Raw genomic sequence first — 21,492 nt, forward strand, 5'->3', positions numbered from 1 at the left:
AAAAAGAAAATATTTGAGAATGAGTTTTGTTGATACTACAATAAATAGAATAAGCCCAAAAACATTTGGGCAGTGACACCATTTTCAAGATTTCAAGCTTTGAACAATTTGTTTTTCCAGGAGTTAAAAAAAAAATCATACAAAGTCTCTCGATTTTCATAGGTTCAAAATAACCCGATTGATAATAAAATGTAGAATATGAATAAATTTCATATTTTCTCTTGAGGAACCAATGAATCAATCCACCAATCGCCCCCTCTTTAAACTGTGTTCCTGTGTGCTAACCAGGTTTTCACATTTATTTCATGCTTTTCGTGTTTTGTAGAATTCGTGATCTGCTCAAGGGGCTAATAAAAAAAAATAAAACTTCTGAAGAGAAGTTTAATGTGGAATTTAGTGCCAGCAGGATTTAAATTTATCTCCTGTAAAATAAGATGTCAAGATAGTAGAAGAAACCTGTAAAATAAGCCCCCCACCAAGCCCATCTTTACTGCTGAACTAAGGTGTAATTGAGTTTGAAATCACAGCAAAGAACAAAAGTAGCAGCATTACCCACTGTGAACAGACACACAGTAATATTGATATTATAAGGTTTTTTAGCATTATTCGCAATTAGCCGGAAGTATACAGTGTGTTTTTATTGCTAATCCAAAATTCCACATACCATTTTTTCAGTTCCTTTTTCTGTCTGTTTCGCACATCATGTTAACATAACGTTTCTGTTGGACCAATCACGGCGCAATTAGAGACAGTTACAAGACTCGTGCATCTGGGGAGCATCTTTAGTTTTGTAACGATCATTAACTAAATTCTCAGGCAAAAAGAATAAAATTAGATAATATGAAATTAAGTAATACCTGAGTTTTTATAATTGTTTTTACAGGACTCATACATGCACAAAAACTCATGGAATTCTATCTAATGGTTGTGGAATCATTCCTGCTGTCATACTAGAAAATTTAACAATGAATATTTCTGTGAAACCTCTTGATATCATTTAATCTTAAAAAAAAAAAAATCATGAATATATAAAAAATGGAATAAGATCAAAAGAAATCCTGGTTGTTTTTGAGCTGCACCTTAATTTGACTTGGAATTATTTTAATCTTCTTTTTCCTCCGCGTGTCTCTGCAGTCCCTGTGTACGGCTCAGAATGTGAATTGCAGAGATCTGGAGGGACGGCACTCTACCCCTCTTCACTTCGCTGCCGGCTACAACAGAGTGTCCGTGGTGGAGTATCTCCTGCACCATGGGGCGGACGTGCACGCCAAGGACAAAGGGTGAGACACTTGTGTTGGGGTGTGACTTTGGTGTAATTTTGAGCCAAGTTTGTTTCCGGCACCCATCAGAGAGTCTTGGAATAAAGTCGTGGAGTAAAATGACTGTCTCCCTCTGCAGCGGTCTGGTTCCCCTTCATAACGCCTGTTCGTACGGTCACTTTGAGGTGGCCGAGCTGCTGGTCAGACACGGAGCCTCGGTCAACGTGGCAGACTTGTGGAAGTTTACGCCGCTCCATGAAGCTGCAGCGAAGGGCAAATACGAGATCTGCAAACTGCTGCTTAAGGTTTGTCTCTTTCTTAACACCATGCTGATGTTACTATATATTTAAAGCAGACTCAGTTTAAGATAAGACGGCCCAGTGTTTTTGCACCAAGTTTGAATTAGAGGAGGAAATCACCTCCAGAACCACCAAGCGTGGTAAGATCTTCATTGGATCTCATTGGATGTCAGGTTTCTGATATTTATGGCCCATGTGAAAAGAAATCCAACTCTCTGAGCCCAAATGCAACATCAACAGACCCGTTGAGAGAACTAAATGTTCAGGAGTGTTTATGCAGTGAATGGTCGTTGGCACAAGTGCAAAACGGCTTGCCCTCGAGTTGCAATAATCACACGAGTGCCACAGCTCTCTCCGTCACTGTCTCCCATGGGTATGTCTGAATGAAGCCATGAGCCATTAATTTCTTAATGACCGAATGCCACTTCTGTGACACATACCATGTCTGAGAAGGGCTTAATTGTGCCATTTGCTGTGACCTCACATTGCTCCTTTTCATACTGAAGCCTGTGGGATAGAAATATTTAATTTTTGATGCAGCTTTAATGTTCTGTAAACAAGCACTTTATCCTTCTCCAGACAAGTTCACCAAACAGTGTTTACAAGACGCGGTGAGCCAGGGCTCAGCGAAACTCAGAAATCAGTCATGTCTACGGAAGCAAGAGCTGGCAATGAAATGATAGCACATGTGTTACTAATGCAATTAATGGCATCTGGTGCTGTGAATGCCTTGTGAATAATGGGTGTAAGTCAGCATGTACAAATCAACGTTATGGAGCCGAGGTTTTTCCAGGATTGGCATTTGGAAAATTGGGTGCAAACACTCACTGAAAGGTATGACTTGTGCTCTGTGCGAGTTTTGAACCCGGCCGGGATCAACTCCGACCAATCCAATTACAAAGCTGAAAATATCTGTTGTGTAACACTGAATTGTCACATCTCTTTGAGGCTAAATGAATCCTGTGAAATGTTGCAGTTTCACAGCTGAATGCATTTTTGTTTTTCCTATCACAAACACCTCCAGACGAGGTTACGTCACCGCTTTGCCGTTGCCATATGGGGCAGCATAAATTATTAGATGAACACAGTTGAATTCACACACACACACACACGGTAAACGCAGCACACGGAAAAACAAGAGAAATTCATTACTTTATTCATAATTACATATTGACTGTATAAAGTAGTTTGTAACAGATGTACTTAGGAGTATTAAAGGATGATTAAAAATAAATGGAAAAGAAAACAATGAATTATGAGATAAACGTCCTACACAGCTTGTACGAGGTAGTGACACAGTTGTGTGAGCAGACAGCAGCGTAAAACACAAAAGAAGTGTAAGATTGTCGTGGTCAGGCTGTGAAACTGATACACAGCAGTGTTCACTGAAAACTTTGGGACTAAGAGGTGCGACAGTGCAGCAGAGGTATCAGTGATGGTGGAGGGGAGTGGCTGTTGTGTGGAGTATTAGGGAAGGTGACAGCTCTGGGGAGAAATTAGCTTGTCGGTCTGGCTGTGCAGGAGTACAGAGAGGTGCAGACTAAATATGCACTGCCTGGTGCAGTGTGAGAAATGGTGAATGATTTCCTTCCTTGGGGCGGTGGCATTTATCGGTTTGCATTATATTGAATAAACTGACCTCGCTTGCAATAAAAACTTGTTTAAGTAATTAATCTAACAAAAAAGGTCAAATTATCTGGTTCCAGAAGAATGAGCGCTTCTCCATATATCAGTTTATGAAATGTTTTTGTGTTTGGTGTCCAGCAAAACAAGCAATGGAGAAAAAAAAGATGTTTACTTTTACCACCGAGCATTAAATGTGAATACTAAGGGAAAAAAGTATGAGAAATGGCACTTTACTTTCCCAGGCTTTGGGGAGCCAACAATTTGATCCTATCTCAGCTGCATAATCTGCAGATTTAAGCCATGTATGAGAAGGAGAGAAGACCCAGAACGCTTCCCTGTGGTGCTCCTTTTGCTTGAAATTAGGGAAAGCAGAGGATTGAGTTCTTAGCCACTAGCTGGTCACTCTGTGGTCTGCTGATTAAGAGTCCAAACCAGTCTACACTCTTGTGTTTTTAGGGCCAAATTATAGAGGCTGCTTTGCTCATAAAACTGTGATAATGCTGAAGTATTCTTACACACTGATATTACGTCACAATAGTTCAGACCTTTAGCAGTTCACAGCTTCACTTGACTGAGGATGAGTTGCGAATTAAATGGAAAAACCTTGGGCCAGCAGGTCAGGGGGCAGAGACATCAATAGAGAGTTTTTGATTATTTCCAGCCAGCCCAATGTTTACTGCACCTCATTCCTCTGCTCCCCACACTTCTCCTTACTAATGAGGGCAAAATACCAAAAAATAGCATGAAAGAAGAAAGTGAAGGAAAATCTGCAATAATTGAGCTGCAGGTTACAGAATACAGAAAGAAATTCTATATCACACACCAGTTAAACACTTTCAGTGCTCTTCAATGTCATTATTGGAATTGTGAGTTGAGATTTGAAGCCGTCCTGAGCTTAAAGCACAAAGAAACTTTATGCTGTTTTCACTCAATTTTCCATCTGCTGTGCAGCTCTAACTCCAGGTAAAGATGTTTAAGACCAGTGCTGCTGCAGTTGATCACCACATGTCCAGGAACACCATCTGCTTCAGCAGCTTTATTTGTGTTCAGCCACCATAAGGTTTTCTTTTGTCTTTGTGGGAGTTTATTAGAAGTGATTGTTCTTTTTTTTGTCTGGTGTAAATTCAGTGATGGAGGCTTTTTTTTTCTTCAGCAGAGATGTTTTGTTGGGTTTTTTCTCGCTATATATATTAAAGTGAGGCTTTCTTTACGGCTTATTAAAGGCTGTTGCTTTTATCGTTAGACTCATTATTAGATATGCAGCACCAAATGAAATGCTTTTCTCACTTGTAAGTGTGAAGCCTCGCACAGACTCGTGTGTAGACAAATCCCAGTCAGCTCAAAAAGCAAATGGAGTTCAGAGATACAGCATCTCCCTCAGGCCACACTTCTTTCTTTTTTTTCCCCTGATCTCATGGTTGGTCTTTGGCTTTGGAGGCAGAGGTTAGAGACACACAAACGGATGATTGATTGTAGGAGGTTCGTATTGTTTTCCCACTCTGGTTAGAAGCATTCTCATAGTGGCAAATTTCAGCATGTTGTTGCATTTCTTGTTTACACACGTTAGTACTCTCGACTCTCCCTTTAACACACTTGTGCACAGAAGTAAGACAGTGTTCCCGCACTTTGGTGTTAATCTGCCGAGGCCTCGGGATGTGATTGATCTCTCTTGTGGAGTTCAACACTAGATTTTTCCGTTGTCTTCTCTGTTTGTTGTTAACTTTCTATTATCCTGCTTTTGTGCAGGATTTTTGCTCAAATTAAAACTCCGCTGCATCCTCCCTGTACCCAGATAGTTTCTGAGGAATGGGTCTTGTAAGACATGCAAAATGCACATTAGCATCATCGTTGTTGGTGAAGACGTGTGAGAGGATAATGAATTTCAGCTCAATTTAAGTATAATCTACTTCATTAGCACTTGGCATGCAGTTTGTGAACTCGAGTGAGTTATGAAGGTCTGATGCTAATATGCAACATCATTTTGGAAAAGACCAACTGTCAGTCAGGCTGTGACATTTTTATGCTTGGAGTTTCCTTTGATGATATTCGAGTTCTTTAAGGATGTCCTCTTGTTCAGTCGTGATTGCTTTTGTAATAAACCAAGTATTTGTAGCCTCGGGTCACATGTCTGAAGCTGGAGAGCTGTTCCTCTGACCTTGGGTTGTTCAATGGATTTTAAGTCAGAATGAAAGCACCAAAAAAATATCCCTCCACGCAATTAAATCACCAGCCTGAACTGTTGATATAATGGATTTCTGCTTTGAGGTTGTATATGCCAAATTCTGTTCCTACAGTCTGAATGTCACAGAAGAAACTGAGACTTATCTGATCAGGCAGTCTTGTTTTTTCCTCTATCATCCAATTTTGGTAAAACTGTGCCAACCATAGCCCCAGTTTTGGCCTCAACTGTCAGGAGACACTTGCATTGAAGGTTCAACGCTCCTCTGCATACTTTAGCTGTAATGAATGGTTATTTTAAGTAAGTGTTGCCTTTTATGCCAGCTCAAAGCAGTCTGGCCATTTCCCTCTGAACTCTGGTATCGACAAAGCATTTCCGTCCAGGTAATTGACTGGATATTTTCTATTTTTGGACCATTCACTGTAAACCATAGAGATGGTTGTTAAAGAGAAAAATCCCAGTGGGTCAGCAGTTTCTGAAATATTCAGACCAGTCTGTCTGGCACCAGCACCCATGTCACGCTCAAAATCACCTTTCTTCCCCACTCTGATGCTGGTTTGAACCTCAGCAGGTCGTCGTAACCATGTGTACATGCCTAAATGTAGTGAGTAGCTGCCATGTGATTGGCTGATTAGCTATTTGGGGTACTGGGTAGTATAATAATTGGTTGGAAAGTTCAGTGACAATGATGTTAAATAACAAGGCAAAGAAACAGAGATAAGAATCACAGACAGTAGCTGCAGACAACAGTTTCTGTTGTTCTTTCAGAGTTAATTTAACTTCACTTAAAAGAAGCTCTTTGTCTTTTCTGACTTGTGTGATGTGCTTTAACATGGGTCTACAAAGACTACCAAGCAGATTCTTGCCAGGAGCTTTTGGTGGCTTAATTAAGCCAAGCCTTCACGAAAAAAAACTACGAAAAAAATCTTCTAAATGTTCCTGTAGCTACACAATAAAGTTAATATTTCATACAAATCCAGACATATATTGGATGCTGTAATTACAATTTTACCTTCAAGGACTTGTAATAATGTAGCCAGCAACATTTTACTTTAAATGCTCAGTTGATTTCATTCGATGTCCCAATCTGAGCCTGTTAGCAGACTACACCGTGGCGATCAACTTGTTAAAATCACACCTGCTAAAATGAGCTTGTTTTTGGACATTTTTGAGAACACTGGAGCTTCAATAAGCTGCTAGTATAGCGTTTCATTTGTAAGCAGATACGAAAAATTGTAAATTGCATTTCCTATGAGAAAGATAATGGTTCTTGAAAGGTCGACTATCTTTTTTCCCTTTTTGTATCTATGTAAATGTCCCCAATTATTTCTAGTCTAATTTTCATGAGAGTGTGAGTGAGTGACAGCAGTGAAGAGATAATGGAAATTGAGGAGCAGGAGAGAAAAAAACCTCATGAGAGGGAAAGGTTCAGACTACTTTGAATAGAGGGATAGAGAGCCATGAGAGAGATTTCTATAAAGGACCGTTTCAGACCAGCAGTGGATACCCAGGGGAGTGGTCCCACAACATCCAATTTTAATGAGCGGATTTCAAAACTTACAATGAAATGACAAGTTGAGCCACAACCTAGGAGACAGCTGAGCGATGAAAATGTCTGCTTTCCCCTCGTCCCCCGGGGTATGTGGTGTTTTCCACTTCACTGGGTGTCCTGTCCTCACCTCTCTCTACCTCCCTTTCGTTTCCACCTCCTCTCTTCTGCTCTCCGGTGAATTACCTTCATCCATCCTCTTCTCACTCGTCACTTGTCATCATTTCTTACTCGTCTAAGTGAAACGCTTCCAGCGGGTTCAGATTGTTCAGAGTGTGGAGGACTGTTTCTTCTTGTTTGTTTAATGTCCATGTAAAAGAAAAGTATCTAATCAGTATAGCAGTATTCAGTCTTTTAATTGTGGTGTTGTCATGAGACTTAAATCCTCTACATTTCTTATCTATTTTGCTGTCTTTGTTGTGAGCTTTAACAGCTTTTTATTGGAGATGGATCAGATTTTTCCATTTATTTGCCCATCAAACAAACAAGGTTTTTTCCAGTGTTTTCTTTAATAATCAGGGTAGGGCTGGGCGATATGGCCTAAAATCAATATCACGATAAATTGAGCAGTTAACCTCGATAACGATAAATGGACGATAACCACCCCAAGTGCCAAAAAAACAAACGTTTTTTTTTTTTTTTCATTTGATGGGGCTGTGGCAGGCAGCATAGTTCCTCCAGTTATTTTGATAATATTATTCCCCCTAGACCTATTCATTGCAATTATATTATTACCACTTTAAAGGACTGTAAAATGTCACTGAAAATAAATGAAGACAATAGTAGTAAGTACTTTTAGTGGTTAAGATTTATTAACTGAACAAAATAAAAAGTGTAGGATACAATATGTAACCATGCTCTCTAAAAAATGTGTATCCCTTGTAAACAAAATAGTTTAATAATAAATATGTTTCACATTGGCTATTCACAAAGTAAACAATGATTGTGCAAATGTAATGCCATCATGGACAAAGGCCTATCTCTGCTAAGGCCTTGAGGTACTATAACTTGTAAACAAATAATGTCACAAACACAAATGTCAATTGAACACAGAAAAAACTATAATAAATACTAAGCACTGCCATGTGACTAGTGAAAACTATAAACTCTTAAACAAAAACATTGTGCTGCTGTGTGAAAACCTTACTAGAACACTGATAGTTAAAATTAGGCAGGGCTTGAACAGGGCACTTCAAAAAGGGGCAGCAGCAGACTTGGTATCCTGAGCGGTTCAATCAAACTACTGTTGTAGATGTTTACCTGAGTAGTGTTTACTCCAGGTTCTTGCTAAGAAACACAAGCATATTGACCATGTCAGGTTTCAGGCAGGATCTGAGGCATGTCACAATGTTTCCTCCAGAACTGAAAACCCGCTCGGATGGGGAGCTGGTGGCTGGGATGCAAAGATACGTTTTTGCAACTTTACTTAGAGTGGGAAAGTTTACTTGATGCTTTCTCCACCAATCTAGTGGATTTTCCTCAAACATTATTCAAACATTAATACTTTCAATTTTGAATATGACGCACAGAATTAAAGTCACTTTAAAACACACCAGATGTCACCACCCAAATATATTAAGATGTACACACTTACCAATTGCCAGGTGCAGCCTGTGCCCAAAACATTGCACCCGTGTCCATTTATTGAGCTTGACAGCTTTCACAATATTTGGGCCGTTGTCAGTTGTTATAGCAACAAGGTCCTCTTCACTGATGTCCCATGCAGACAGCATCGCTCTCAACCCCTGTCCAACCATCTCCCCCGTGTGATCAGATGGAAAATAGGCCGTCTCGAGCACTCTGGTACGCAGCTCCCATTTGTTGTCGATGTAATGAACTGTGAGACTAATATACGGCTCCATTGTACGGCTGGACCAGAGATCGGATGTGGCTGCAACGTGCTTAACGTATCTCAATTCAGCAGCAACCTTTTCCCTCTCTGTGCTGTACATGCTGGGAATGATAGTTTTTGAAAAATATTTTCGTGATGGGAGTTCGTATCTCTTGTCAATTATTTTCATGAAGTGTCTGAACCCGTTGCGTTCCACTGTAGCAATAGGAGCCATGTCTTTTGCTATGTGGTAGCCTATAGCATTTGTGATTTCTTGCCATCTTTTTGAAGTTCGCTCATATAGTTGAGTACTAGCAAATGCTTCGGTTATTGACCGCTGCCTGGTGGAGGAAGACGTTTTTGCTGGTCCTCCTACTCTCTTCTCGCTTTGAGCTTTTTTTATGTCTTCGAATTGAATCACATGGTTGTGCTGCAGGTGGTGGAAGAGGTTGGTTGTGTTACCTTGACTTGACGCAACAGTCTTTTTGCAGAGTTTACATTTAACAATTTTTTGATCAATATCATCCTTGTTGAATCCAAAATGTTGCCAAACGATTGATGATGCATTTTTTTTGTTAACAAGCGTCTCCTCTTCCTCCTCCACCAGCTCTACCTCCGTCGCTGCTGCTTCAACATTTAAATCGTCCTCCATTTGTTCACCCGTGTCTCGTCTTGTTACAGGTAGTAGAGTCATGTGACTCCACCCCGTCAAGTCTGTAACGTAGCACAGCGTCTTAAAGGGACATGAACATCGCCAACCTGCACATGCCTTTTCTTTTTTTTTTAAATACCGAATTTACCGACATGGGCAAAATGACGTCGATGAGAGTCATAAATTTCGGTAACGATAAATTTTTGATATATCGCCCAGCCCTAAATCAGGGTATACTTAAAAAAATGACAATTGCCAATTGTCCTCTCATGATGATGGGGTGGGGGGTTGTCTGCACTCAGTGTCATGGCAACCAAGCGTACGTTATAAATATCTTCATCCTTAGCCGTGAGTTTGCCCAGATACAATGTGACAAATTAATATCTCCGTTCCAAACATGCTGCTCATTTCCTTAGAAATCACTTGCCAGAACGAATTAAAGGGCGAGCGTGCACTGTATTAAAATGACCTGTCATTGATTAACCACACAGCCTCCAACATTCATCCTGCTCCCGACTGCAGCCGCCGTCTTGTTTAATGATGTCGGCGTGCACTTTCACACACCGGATAAATATCTCTAGAACACATCTGCCCGTATTTTTCCCCATCTTTCTTTTCCTTGTGTAACTCCCCCTTTTATGGCCTCCTCTCTCCAGCACGGAGCAGACCCCACTAAGAAGAACAGGGACGGCAACACCCCTCTGGACCTGGTGAAGGACGGGGACACGGACATCCAGGACCTGCTCAGAGGAGACGCGGCGCTGCTGGACGCTGCTAAGAAAGGCTGCCTGGCTAGGGTTCAAAAGTTATGCAGCCCCGACAACATTAACTGTCGGGACACGCAGGGACGCAACTCGACTCCGCTGCACCTTGCAGGTAAAAAAGCCGCCCAGCCCACACACATTTTTTTTTTTTAAACCTTTTTATCTATAATTACGTCTTAATTTTATCGGTAGAACGAAACACCACATTTTGATAGCACAACTAGCTCGAGCAGTTGACCTACAATGACCTCGTATTACATTACTCGCATAATACGGCTTTTAAAGTCTTGATAGCACAGACAGCGTTTGTCCCCTTAAAGGCAGACAAACTATTATGTATATATTCAAGGTGTGCAATCATTGTGACATCAGTTTCAGAGATAACAGCTGATACACCATCCTGCTAAAGCCCCTCATGGGGATAAACACACACACACAAATGCCTAATGAGATTCACGCTGATCTAATCATCCATAAATTTACATTAAAATTTCACCTTTTAGTACAAACCATGTCCTGAATTATGAAAACACATTATAGATGCAAACTCAAGGCTGAAAATGAGCATTTAGTTTTGTTTAACTCTTTTACATTATGGGTCATACTTTAGAGGTTGCTTTTATCCTGCTTTTGTTCAATTTGGTGCCCTAAAATGTGCATAATTGTGTCAGGAAAGTTTAAAGACCAAAAACTGCTTCCTGTTTCGCCTGCGAATTTCCTTTCTATTATGGACTTTTTGTGTCTTAATACATATATAAACACACTTCTTGCTGCGTGATGATGCAGTATATTTAAATAGAAGAGGTTTTGCTGCATGACTGGCACTTCAGAAGTTAAGAAACTGCTGGAAAACACTTTAAAGGTCTGAATAAATCTGACCACTTAGACACACGCCCACGCACCCTCTGTGTTGATGTGCTTTCTTGTAAAAGGAAAAGATGATTATATGTGCCGTCCCGCTGCCGTGAACGTAGGCTGACATTCACTCTGTCTTTATCATTATTTTGTCTTCTCTCATTAGCTGACTGCGTTTTTATATCTTCCTCACTCATCTTTCTTTCTGTCCTGCTGCGTGGAATCGTCGCCTGTGGCGCTCTCTAGCCGGCTATAACAACTTGGAGGTAGCCGAGTATCTGCTGGAGCATGGAGCCGATGTGAATGCGCAGGACAAAGGAGGGCTGATACCGTTACACAATGCCGCTTCATATGGGGTAAGACACAAACATGACGCTTGCCTTTTTTGCTACCTGTTCATAGTTTCTTTAAAAAGTCTTTTATCTCCTTTAACATTCACTCACTTAAATACTTGAGGCAAGCTGTATATTTATAGTGCATTTGTGTATTTTTTTTATTTATTGTATTCGACTTTTAGAGTAGCAAGACGTACTTCATACTTGAAGCGCAAAGCTGATGGAAATGAATCAAGTTAATTTTTGCATAAAAGTGATTGAAAATCTTTATCGTAAACCTTTTTTAGAATTCGTTCATGGATAAAGGTGTAAATGCATGATGAACATAGATTGATAGATAAGCACACTTGGGTATTTTAATCAATAAAACAGCTCAGTTGCTTATAATCTTTCTATATGCTTCCCTTCACTATATTGTTTTACATACACTAAATTTAAAATACACTATTATTACAATACTTCACTTACTATATGATTTTATTGTGATTTTTAACATTTTGCAATATGCTCAGTATTGCATATATTGCAGTTTATCACCTTTTTTCAACTGCACATTAAGTCAAAATCATCTCAAGAGGTTGTTGTAAAGTTTGACAAGTATGCATATTTTGGATGTTTAGAAAATGTGTAGCACACAGTGTGTGATATTTAACTGTGACGCTGGATCGTACTTACCTAAACAGCAACAATAATGACTATCATCTTTAACATGGGGGGGATATTCGACTGTTGAAGGTTTACATTTGTGCTTTTTCCCTTCATCTTTGGTGGCACAGCGCTCGTAGCTTGTCAGCAGTCTTCTGCTAAAAGAGTCATGAAACACGTGTTTGCATGAAAGCTTGATGAGCTCTGCATTTTGGAAACGCACACACAAACAGTTATACACACTCAAGCATCCCTGACTGTTACTGCAAAACAAGCTACATTCTGTTTGACACCAAGACACGAGCCGTAGACAGACGACGAGGGAATGAGGGAGACGAGTGGGAAAAGCAGGAGAGGAAGGACCGGAGGGAAAAGAAAAATCATGACAGATTTAATAATTCACACGTTTTCTGTTTCACACAATCCTGCAATCCGTTTTTACATGGTTTTTTCCCCTGATCTTAATTTTGTAGCACTCATTCAGCAACACTTCACACATTTGCTCTTGTTAAATGCTTTTATTCGTGCTGCCCTCGCCTCCCCCAGACACCTCCTCACTCATCTGCTCTCATTTTCTACAGTTTTAATTCCTCTCCTCCGCTTTCCTGTTTCTTCTTCTTTATGTCTCCCCGCTACTTCCTCTCCTCTGTCCAGCACGTGGACATAGCTGCTCTGCTGATCAAGTACAACACGTGTGTCAATGCAACCGACAAGTGGGCATTTACTCCCCTGCACGAAGCGGCCCAGAAAGGGAGGACTCAGCTCTGCGCGCTGTTGCTCGCCCATGGAGCCGATCCCACTATGAAGAACCAGGAGGGGCAGACGCCGCTGGACTTGGCCACGGTATGAAAGGATTTCTTGTGGGACTTTTTTTGGGATCTGTCCTAATTTCTTCCCATAACAGTCTTCATACTTATGAGTCAGCACATTGACTTAAATAGACGTTCAGATGGTTATGGTTAACTATTCAGAGAGTTGAGCGCCATAAGGAGAGTTTGCAGAAGTTTAGATGGTGGAACAGACAGCTTTCTAACTCCTCACACCCTAATGAGGTTTCCTAATGAGCTTCCTTACGCGTTTCCTTGTTTGACTGTAGGTACCAAAGTTTGAGAGCCTCCTTTGGAAAACAGCACATCACTGCTGCTGACATCTACAGGCTTGTAACTCTGCTAGAGATAAGAGGAAACGGAGGCATTTGCTCCTCTTCTCACGCTATGCATTCAGTTTATTTATTGACCATTGGATGAAGTCATTAATGGATATAGCAGTCCCAGGAAAAGCCTGGAAAATTTGGCTTGCTCTCATGAAGCTTCGTGACAGTTTGATCCTGTAATGAAAACGTCACACGTGCCATTTTCTAGTTTAGTCCAGATTAGCTTTGGGATAACTTCACAAAGCGTGGCCTCTGACCATGATTGAATTAAGCTTCTTAGTCATTTTCAAGGCATTACACAAAAAAATACAAACACAAGTGCCCTTACAACAAGAAAGTGCATATTTCAGTCAGAAGAAAAGAAAAGACAGTGTCTTATACTCAAAAATAAAGTGATAGATTTGCCAAAAAATCCAGAAAAAGTGTAGCACTACAGTGATTTGCTGCAAAAACACAACCTGGTGTGATCTGTAGATAGTGTGTTCCAAAAATACAAACAAACATACAAAACTAATTCAGAGGTGTCTACATGTTGTGTCTTTGTTGCAGGCTGATGACATCAGAGCACTTTTGATTGATGCCATGCCGCCAGACGCCCTGCCAAGTTGTTTAAAACCACAGGCCACTGTGGTGAGTGTCTGCACACAGTATAGGCACAGATGCTGTCTCTGTGTTGAATCGGATGAAGTGTTAATAGCAGAATTCATATCAGTTTTTAATCTTAAGCTCAATGTAAAGAAAAACGTGCTTTGATTTAAACCTAAACGAAACACCGAACGGACCAGATGTGTGAACATTTTTACGTTTCCATATTTAAACAGACGTCTCACTGACAGAAGTCTTCATTCGAGAGCTGCGTATGAATTTATGTTGTCACATAATTACCAAAATGTGCAAAATCTAGGTTCTGTTTGCAAATCAGTTAACCAAACATTAATTACCAAACCCAGACAAGGTCCGTGCACAGCGTTTAAATAGAAGCTGATTAACTAAAAAAGTGAGCAACGTGAAGGGCGATCAGAGAGGGCATCCTCTGCCAATTTCAGTTGCTCTGGATCTGCACCAAAATTTAATGAGTTCTTCTTGTGCCCATTGCTCCACCCCACGAACGAGTGTTATGACAGAAAAGCAAGTTTCACCTCAGCTGTCATGGCAGAGGAACAGGGAAGGGTATCATCTCTGCCCAACCCGCTCTCTGAAACCCTTTTTCTTAAATCGTTTTTTTAGTTTGTAGATGAGCCTTTTTTTCCTCTGCTAATTACGCCACTGCAAAACATGTTGCATATATAAATACTGATTTAAAAAAGATACAATTTTATTCTTTTATCCACTTTTTCATACTGTGCAGGAGCCCTAAAGAGATAAAGGTAACTGACATGTTACTCAAGGTGACCCAAAGTGCATTAGAGACAGGCACATTCACAATCCAGGTCTCCAAAAATCCGGTTTCATAACACATGAAAAACTGAAGTGTGTTTTGTTGCCTTGAGTAATTATAGTGGAAAGTAAAAAGCACAGTGATTAAGTGTCCATTAAAATGTGGTCATTAAGAAGCTGTCTCGTATGTAAGCTGTCTTTATAGGTTAAAAGTATTGGTATCTGTATTGGAAAAAGCAATATATTTCCTTGGTATCAGATCAATACCAAAATTTGTAGTGTCTCACAGCACTAAACTGAAGGCTTTCTTTATATTAGCTGGCTCAAGAAACCCTAAAGCCCCAGTCAGAGATGGCGGGTATCACAATGATGGTTATCGACTTTCTCTGTTAGGCCCACTTTTTGTTTCAGGCTCTGTACTCGCTCATGTAGAAAAGGGATGTTTCACACATTATGTGACAATCCTCGTGCATAAAATAATTCCTTTGAGTACTGCCTGCTCTGATCAGAGACGTTATGAAATAATGATTAAATGGTGATTAAAAAACATAAAACTATAACAATAAATAAGAGAAGAGATCCATGGTGAAGAGTACTAAAATGTTAAACAAGCATTTTGGTTCCAGTTATTTATTTTTATATCAAAGTGTGTTCCCAGTGCAGCTTTTTCCCCCCCTTATAGCCGTTATATTTACAGGACAGTTAAAGCTGTCCGTACTGTCCCACAGCCAAACAAAGGAGATTTTAAAAACCAGTTTATTTTTCGTCATCAAAGTGAAATTATTCTTACTGACTGAACAGGTGTTCCTGTGTGTGTGTGTGTGTGTGTGTGTGTGTGTGTGTGTGTGTGTGTGTGTGTGTGTGTGTGTGTAACTGCTATTCCAGAGGTGTAAAAGAGACTTAGCAGCTTGATTCTTTACTTAGGATCAATTATAAAAATATATGTGTTATGCATCACATGCACATTCCACTCACAATGCAACTAACAGTTTGCTCGGCTGTAACTTCATGATATAAATAAAAGAATTGGTGAAAATGAGGCACTTCGAGCTGAATTTAAAGTGACACATGCAACATAAGCTGCTCCCAGACAGATTGTGGGTCTAAGTTACCATGGTGATTTAGCCCGGTAAAAAAGAGCCACAAAAAAAATTGACATGTCTCGCTAACGTTTCACACTACACCGCTCTGATGAATGAATGGTCCCCTAGGTAACCTGACCTCACAGTTAGTTTGATTACGATACACCATAACTGCAAGCCCCTGTGAAACCCTACATCATAACCTTGCGTGCATCTCCCGTGAAATGTAACTACACATCAAGACAATCAACATCCATCGTCGCTTCAAGTGGCTGAATGTCACTGATTTTCTGTGGTGTCTGGTTGCCATGTCGCTAGCTTTTTCAATTCACCTCAAGAGCTGAAAGCTCAAACACTCAAAATTGGTGACTAAAGAAAATTTCTATAAAGTCTTACTGAGTCAAAGCAAACCTTCTCCTTCTTACTTTTAGGTAAGTGCCAATGTGGTGAGCACAGGAGCGACAGGGGGTGTGGTCATCTCTCCGTCTCCGTCCCCTTCGTGCCTGTCAGCGGCCAGCAGCATAGACAACCTGGCCGCTCCTCTGAGTGACATCACGGTGGCCGGGGCCACCGGTCCCGCAGATGGAGCGACTGGCTCCGACAGGAAAGAAGGAGAAGGTGGGTGAACGCACAAGAGCGCCCGTTGTACCACGAGTCAAAACTTGTGAAAACCCTGCTGACATCACTTTGTCTCTGCAGCTCTACTTGACATGACCATCAACCAGTTCTTAAAGAGCCTGGGGCTGGAACACCTCCGAGACATCTTTCAGCGGGAACAGGTACACAAACAGCATTTCTGATGTGTCAGACTTTTCAAGCGTGAAATAGGAGGAAAAAAAAGGAGGAAGAGAGGCTGTCGTGAATCCAATCCTGTTTCTAAGCAAAACAACTTCATTGGTCTCCCTCTTTTTTTTGTTGTTACTTGTTGTGTGTGGATCTAAGGATGGCAGGATCTGTCTGCATCCTGTGGTCCACCACTGTTATCCTGACTGTAGTATCACAATTGACATAAAACTTGATGCACACATTTTATGTAGCTGTGGACCAAGGGTGGCCACATGCAGCACCACTTTGATCTTATGTGAACCGAACAAGTGAAACTCCCCTTTCTGTCAGTCTTGATATAAGAAAAAGAAGCCAAATTTCAACAGTATGTCTCACTTTTATCATGACAAAGAAAGCCCCTGTAGTAAATGAAAGAAATCTCTCAGGATTTCTTTTTGGGCTTATGCTGTAAGAACTAAATGTGTAAAATAAGCTATCATTTAATTACTTTAGTGGAGTATGAATGGTCACAGTTGAGGTCTTTATCAGTAGGAAAAGCTGTAAAAAGTTAAAAGTCCAAAATGTCCTCCTTCACATTTTCCAAAGCTATCCAAGGGGCCAGATTGGAGTCTTTGGCTACGTCCACACTAGCCCGGATGAATTTGAAAACGGCGTTTTCGTCTGAAAACGCTGTGCGTCCACACTGTCGTTTTCAGTCGTTTTCACAGAGTTGTGCGTTCACATTGAAACGGCCAAAAACGCTTACGTTCCAGTGCTACGCACGCGTGAAACGCAAGACGATGCGGCCTGCCTCATTTCTGTCTGCCGTTTATTTACTTTCCGGCTCTTTGAAACATCGCAGCAAAATGTTGAGGAAAAGCATCGAGTTAACAATGAGGTGGAGTTGTTGCTGCGAGTAACACAAAAGTACAAAGTTGCAAAAGCGAGTGAGAATTAAAGAATTTGAAGAAAAGCTATCTGAAGCATGTACGGAGTGATATTAATCTTTGATAGGGCTGTCAAAATTAAGCGCAAACAAAACAACTGCTGTGTAATGCCCTCCGCTATCTTAGTTTAATTGGTCACATGACTGCATCACATGACTAAAATGTGTCATAGTTTTCGAAAAGGCTCCGGGTTCACTGTCCACACTGCAATGCGAAAACAGCGTTTTCAAATGTATCCACTTTGGAGAGCGTTTTCAAAACGTCAGTGTGGACAGAGGCCAAAACGGAGAGACAAAGATGCGTTTCCAAACGAAAACGTGTTAGTGTGGACATGGCCTTTGCCAGGCCGATCTTGGCTCCCGGGCCTTATGTTTGACACCGCTGCTGTACACGTAATGAGCTGTGATTTTTTTTTTTTCTTTTTTCTTTTAAGTAGCTCTTTCAGAATTTTAATTTGTCTGGTAATTTTGTCGTCTGTAATTGTTTGATTTATGGTTGCGTATCTTGCAGACCTTCCCATCAGCATTGCGTTTTATTAGCAAGTCAATTAGCAAACACCACAAACATCTGCTTAGCACGCCGGCTTTAGCATTCAGCTCAGAGCATTACCAAATTTGCACATCTTGGTGCTGAAAACTGTGGAAAACAGGCAGATGTATAGAGAGTAAAGAACACAAAGGGAGGCGGAGATCTCCACAGAAGACAGAGAAGAAGGTAAATCAAGACAAAGGGGAGGAAAGAGAGAAAGGTGCTTGAATGGATGAAGATAAAAGAAAAGAGAAGCAGAGACAGAACGGTGAAGGAGATGAAAGAGGTCACAGAACGAGGAGAAAACAGACAGTGAAATAAAGTAACACTGAAAGGTGACAGCTGGTAAAAGGCAGGGTGGAAGCATTGTGGGAGATTCTGTGTGCAGTTAAATTTATTCTTGCCCCCCTCCGCTCCTAAAGGGAAACAAGCCTTCATTAATATTCAAACTGAGAGTGATGCAGAGTGATGGGGTAAGAGTCAGCTGTGTCTACGTTTCTACTTCAGAATGACATGAACAAGAACTCAGAGGTGTGACAAAGAAACAAACATTGCTTCAGCTGACCTGTCACTCGTTATAGACGCCTTTAATTTAGCTGCAGACTTTGCACTTTGCTGCCGTTCAGTGTTCTTGATGAATCGCAGAATAATGGTTTGAACTTTGCACTCTTTGAAGCGTCTTCCTTGTCAAGCCTCACTGTTAACTAGCTTGATGTAAAGGAAGACGTTCAGAGGAGGTTTGCCCAGGGCCTTAATAATGTCTGAGGTCAGCGCCTTAAAGAATAAAAATAGATGTGAAGTTCTCACGTGAGAAGCAGTTTGAATTCTAGTGTTTTTCAAACAGTTTTGTTTAATTTAACCAGTTTTTGGTCCTTTCTTCAAATTGTTTTATTCTGTTAGGGAGATCCGCAAAAGTCAAACGCTATAGTTGACCCCTCCGCGGTGTGACAGGTTTCTGCTTAGCTTATTTCTCCGCGGAGCACGTCGCAGTAAACTCCCAGCAGACTACTCAAGCTGTGATGATTTACACCTGTATCAGTGATCAAGGCAGCGCGGAGGGAAAGTTATCTCTGCCTCAAGGATGAATCTCATTTCTACTCACCCTGAACAAATTCAGGAGAGCGGCGATGACTTCGCCGTCGTCAATTTGCATATCAACTGGCTTGATTACTGCCATCCATTCATTGACCTTTTCTTTGTGCGGCTGCTGTTTTTCATGAATATTTGTCAGACCTATTTTCTCCGCGGTACATCTTAGATCACTGAACTCATCGCTCTTTACAGCGGACAGTTCAGATTATCAGCTTGTAGCATGACCTGCTGCCACTATCGGCACATGACTTACTGTTAAATACATTAAGGCATTGTTAAAGCGATTTTTTTCTTATGACTGTATAACTAGAGGCAATGGGAAAAATAACAAGTGCACTCTTTTTTCTTCTGGTTTTTTTTGCCATCTCTGGGCAGATTTCACTGGATGTGCTGGCAGACATGGGTCACGAAGAGCTGAAGGAGATCGGCATCAACGCCTACGGTCACAGACACAAACTCATCAAGGGCATCGAGAGACTGCTGGGAGGCCAGCAAGGTCAGTATACTCGAAGAGAGCAGCGCACTGAGTGGAAAAGCATTCAAAGGAAGGGGGGGGTTAATAAAACTTGCCAATAAATATTTAAAACAATCAGTTAGACGTATTTCACAATCAATAACATTATATTCTACTAATGTTCAGATATGTTATCCAGGAAATGTGACTCATATTTTATATCTACATGTCAAACACTTGGATTAGATACAAGTAGTTTGTGCCTTGCTGTCTTACACTAATGAAGACTTCTCCTATCACAGAGGTTGGCAGTGATTCGTGATACCTGCTCAAGAGTGTTTTTGACTTGACAAGATGTTGTGAAGTACTTTTTCCTAACCATGAAAGTAACTCTGATCATCCACTTTAGTTATCATTTCCTAAACTCTTTGCTATCTCAACTGATAGGTTGAAAAAACAAATGTAAACCTAATGATGGGCTCTTCACTTGCATCAGCACCTCTTTGGACTTCATCAATTTCCTGGAATCAACACTTGGAATCAACTCAGGATTTTTTATTTGATTAATATGTCATTAACTAACATGAAGCCATGAAACTGATTGTCAGTCAAGTCGAGTCTCTGTGTGTAAAAATGACTGTTGTTCCTGAACAATATAATTTGTATAATTTTCCTTTACCTTTTTAATGAAAATTTAGTTGAATTAAACATCTTGATCTCTCTCTTGCAAATATTTGCTCATAGGTGCAAACCCATACCTGACGTTCCACTGCTCCAGCCAGGGCACCATGTTGATCGACCTGCAACCGGATGACAAGGAATTCCAGTCTGTGGAGGAGGAGGTACGCAAACGCCCCTTTAAGCACATGTAACCTACACACGACACTGACCACATTTAAATTCATAGCACCTTTTTTTTTTTTTAATCTTACCACCTGCATGAATTTCTTTCAGTGTGAAACAACATTTATTCATTTGCTTGAACAGTAATTTCAACCATGTGCCTAAAGACACATCACGCGGTGTCACAGCAGCCAGCTGAACGAGAGGTTTCATATCTGTGGAGCTGCTCCACTGCCTGCATTGCTCTCGTAATTGAGAAGCCGCGATTGAACGAGACAGCCGATATCAGTGTGAATGAGCTGAAATTAATGAGAACCGTCACATGTTAAAAGAAATTTAACAGGTAATTTCATCTGTAATTCTTCCTCGACAACTTGACAAATGACAGTCATGGAGTCTGGACTGATTTGTTTTTTTAAATACCAGAAGGAAAGCAGATGAAATATTTTTACCTACAATTATTTTGCACACATTGTTTTTGCTGTATTATGCCACATTTCCCCACAGGCACTGTGAAGCCATCTACTCTTGATTGAATGAGCTGCTGCTTTCCTCTCACACTTTATAGTCATTTTAACTTTTCACATCGAGTTAACAATGAGGTGGAGTTGTTGCTGCGAGTAACACAAAAGTACAAAGTTCTGGTCTGTCATCTCTGTGGGCAACTGCAACTGACAAATAAAGGCTATCTCATCTCATCATCTCATCTCATTTTAGAAATCTGAGGGAAAAAAAGTTTAGTGTTTATGATGATTCATTGTTGTTATGTTTGATGATTTCCTCCTCAGCTACAGAGCACGATCAGAGAGCACCGCGACGGAGGCAACGCAGGCGGGGTCTTCAGCCGCTACAACATCATTAAAGTATGACCTAAAAAACACATCACACTTTACAAATACAGAAATAAGTGATTTTTATTTTCTTCCCTCCTTTAAAGCAAAAAAAGAAAAAGCAATCTGGACATAAATTAAGCATTTTATGTGTGCTGTTTCCCTCCTCTCTTTCCTCTGACTGCAGATTCAGAAGGTTGTGAATAAGAAGCTGCGGGAAAGATACACACACAGACAAAAGGAAATTGCAGATGAGAATCACAACCACCACAACGAGCGCATGCTCTTTCACGGTAAATAAACACTGTGCGTGTGGTAAAATATGAAAGCATGCTGAGCTTCTTTAAATATAGTCCTGCTGATTTACTTTTTTATGCTGAAATGCTCTGACAAACATTTGCACTCCTGTAATGAATATTTGTGAAAT

The 21,492-nt window shown here is 40.7% G+C and overlaps 1 protein-coding gene across 3 annotated transcripts in view; it reads left to right on the plus strand.

Moving 5' to 3' along the window:
* The window catches only part of LOC102299711 (poly [ADP-ribose] polymerase tankyrase-1), a 108,228-nt gene that overhangs the window by 79,701 nt on the left and 7,035 nt on the right, over positions 1 to 21,492 (plus strand). For all 3 annotated transcript variants that reach the window (XM_005931861.3, XM_005931863.3, XM_005931864.3), the window contains 12 exons: positions 1,135 to 1,280; positions 1,399 to 1,564; positions 10,052 to 10,271; positions 11,261 to 11,370; positions 12,649 to 12,837; positions 13,697 to 13,777; positions 16,038 to 16,224; positions 16,306 to 16,385; positions 19,314 to 19,434; positions 20,137 to 20,234; positions 21,024 to 21,098; positions 21,253 to 21,358. In XM_005931861.3, coding sequence (XP_005931923.1) covers positions 1,135 to 1,280; positions 1,399 to 1,564; positions 10,052 to 10,271; positions 11,261 to 11,370; positions 12,649 to 12,837; positions 13,697 to 13,777; positions 16,038 to 16,224; positions 16,306 to 16,385; positions 19,314 to 19,434; positions 20,137 to 20,234; positions 21,024 to 21,098; positions 21,253 to 21,358 — 1,579 coding nt within the window. The remainder of the gene's footprint in view (positions 1 to 1,134; positions 1,281 to 1,398; positions 1,565 to 10,051; positions 10,272 to 11,260; positions 11,371 to 12,648; positions 12,838 to 13,696; positions 13,778 to 16,037; positions 16,225 to 16,305; positions 16,386 to 19,313; positions 19,435 to 20,136; positions 20,235 to 21,023; positions 21,099 to 21,252; positions 21,359 to 21,492) is intronic.

This window comes from Haplochromis burtoni, unplaced genomic scaffold, assembly GCF_018398535.1.
Source record: "Haplochromis burtoni strain Fernald_Lab_line unplaced genomic scaffold, NCSU_Asbu1 Contig_151, whole genome shotgun sequence".
Lineage (NCBI taxonomy): Eukaryota > Metazoa > Chordata > Actinopteri > Cichliformes > Cichlidae > Haplochromis > Haplochromis burtoni.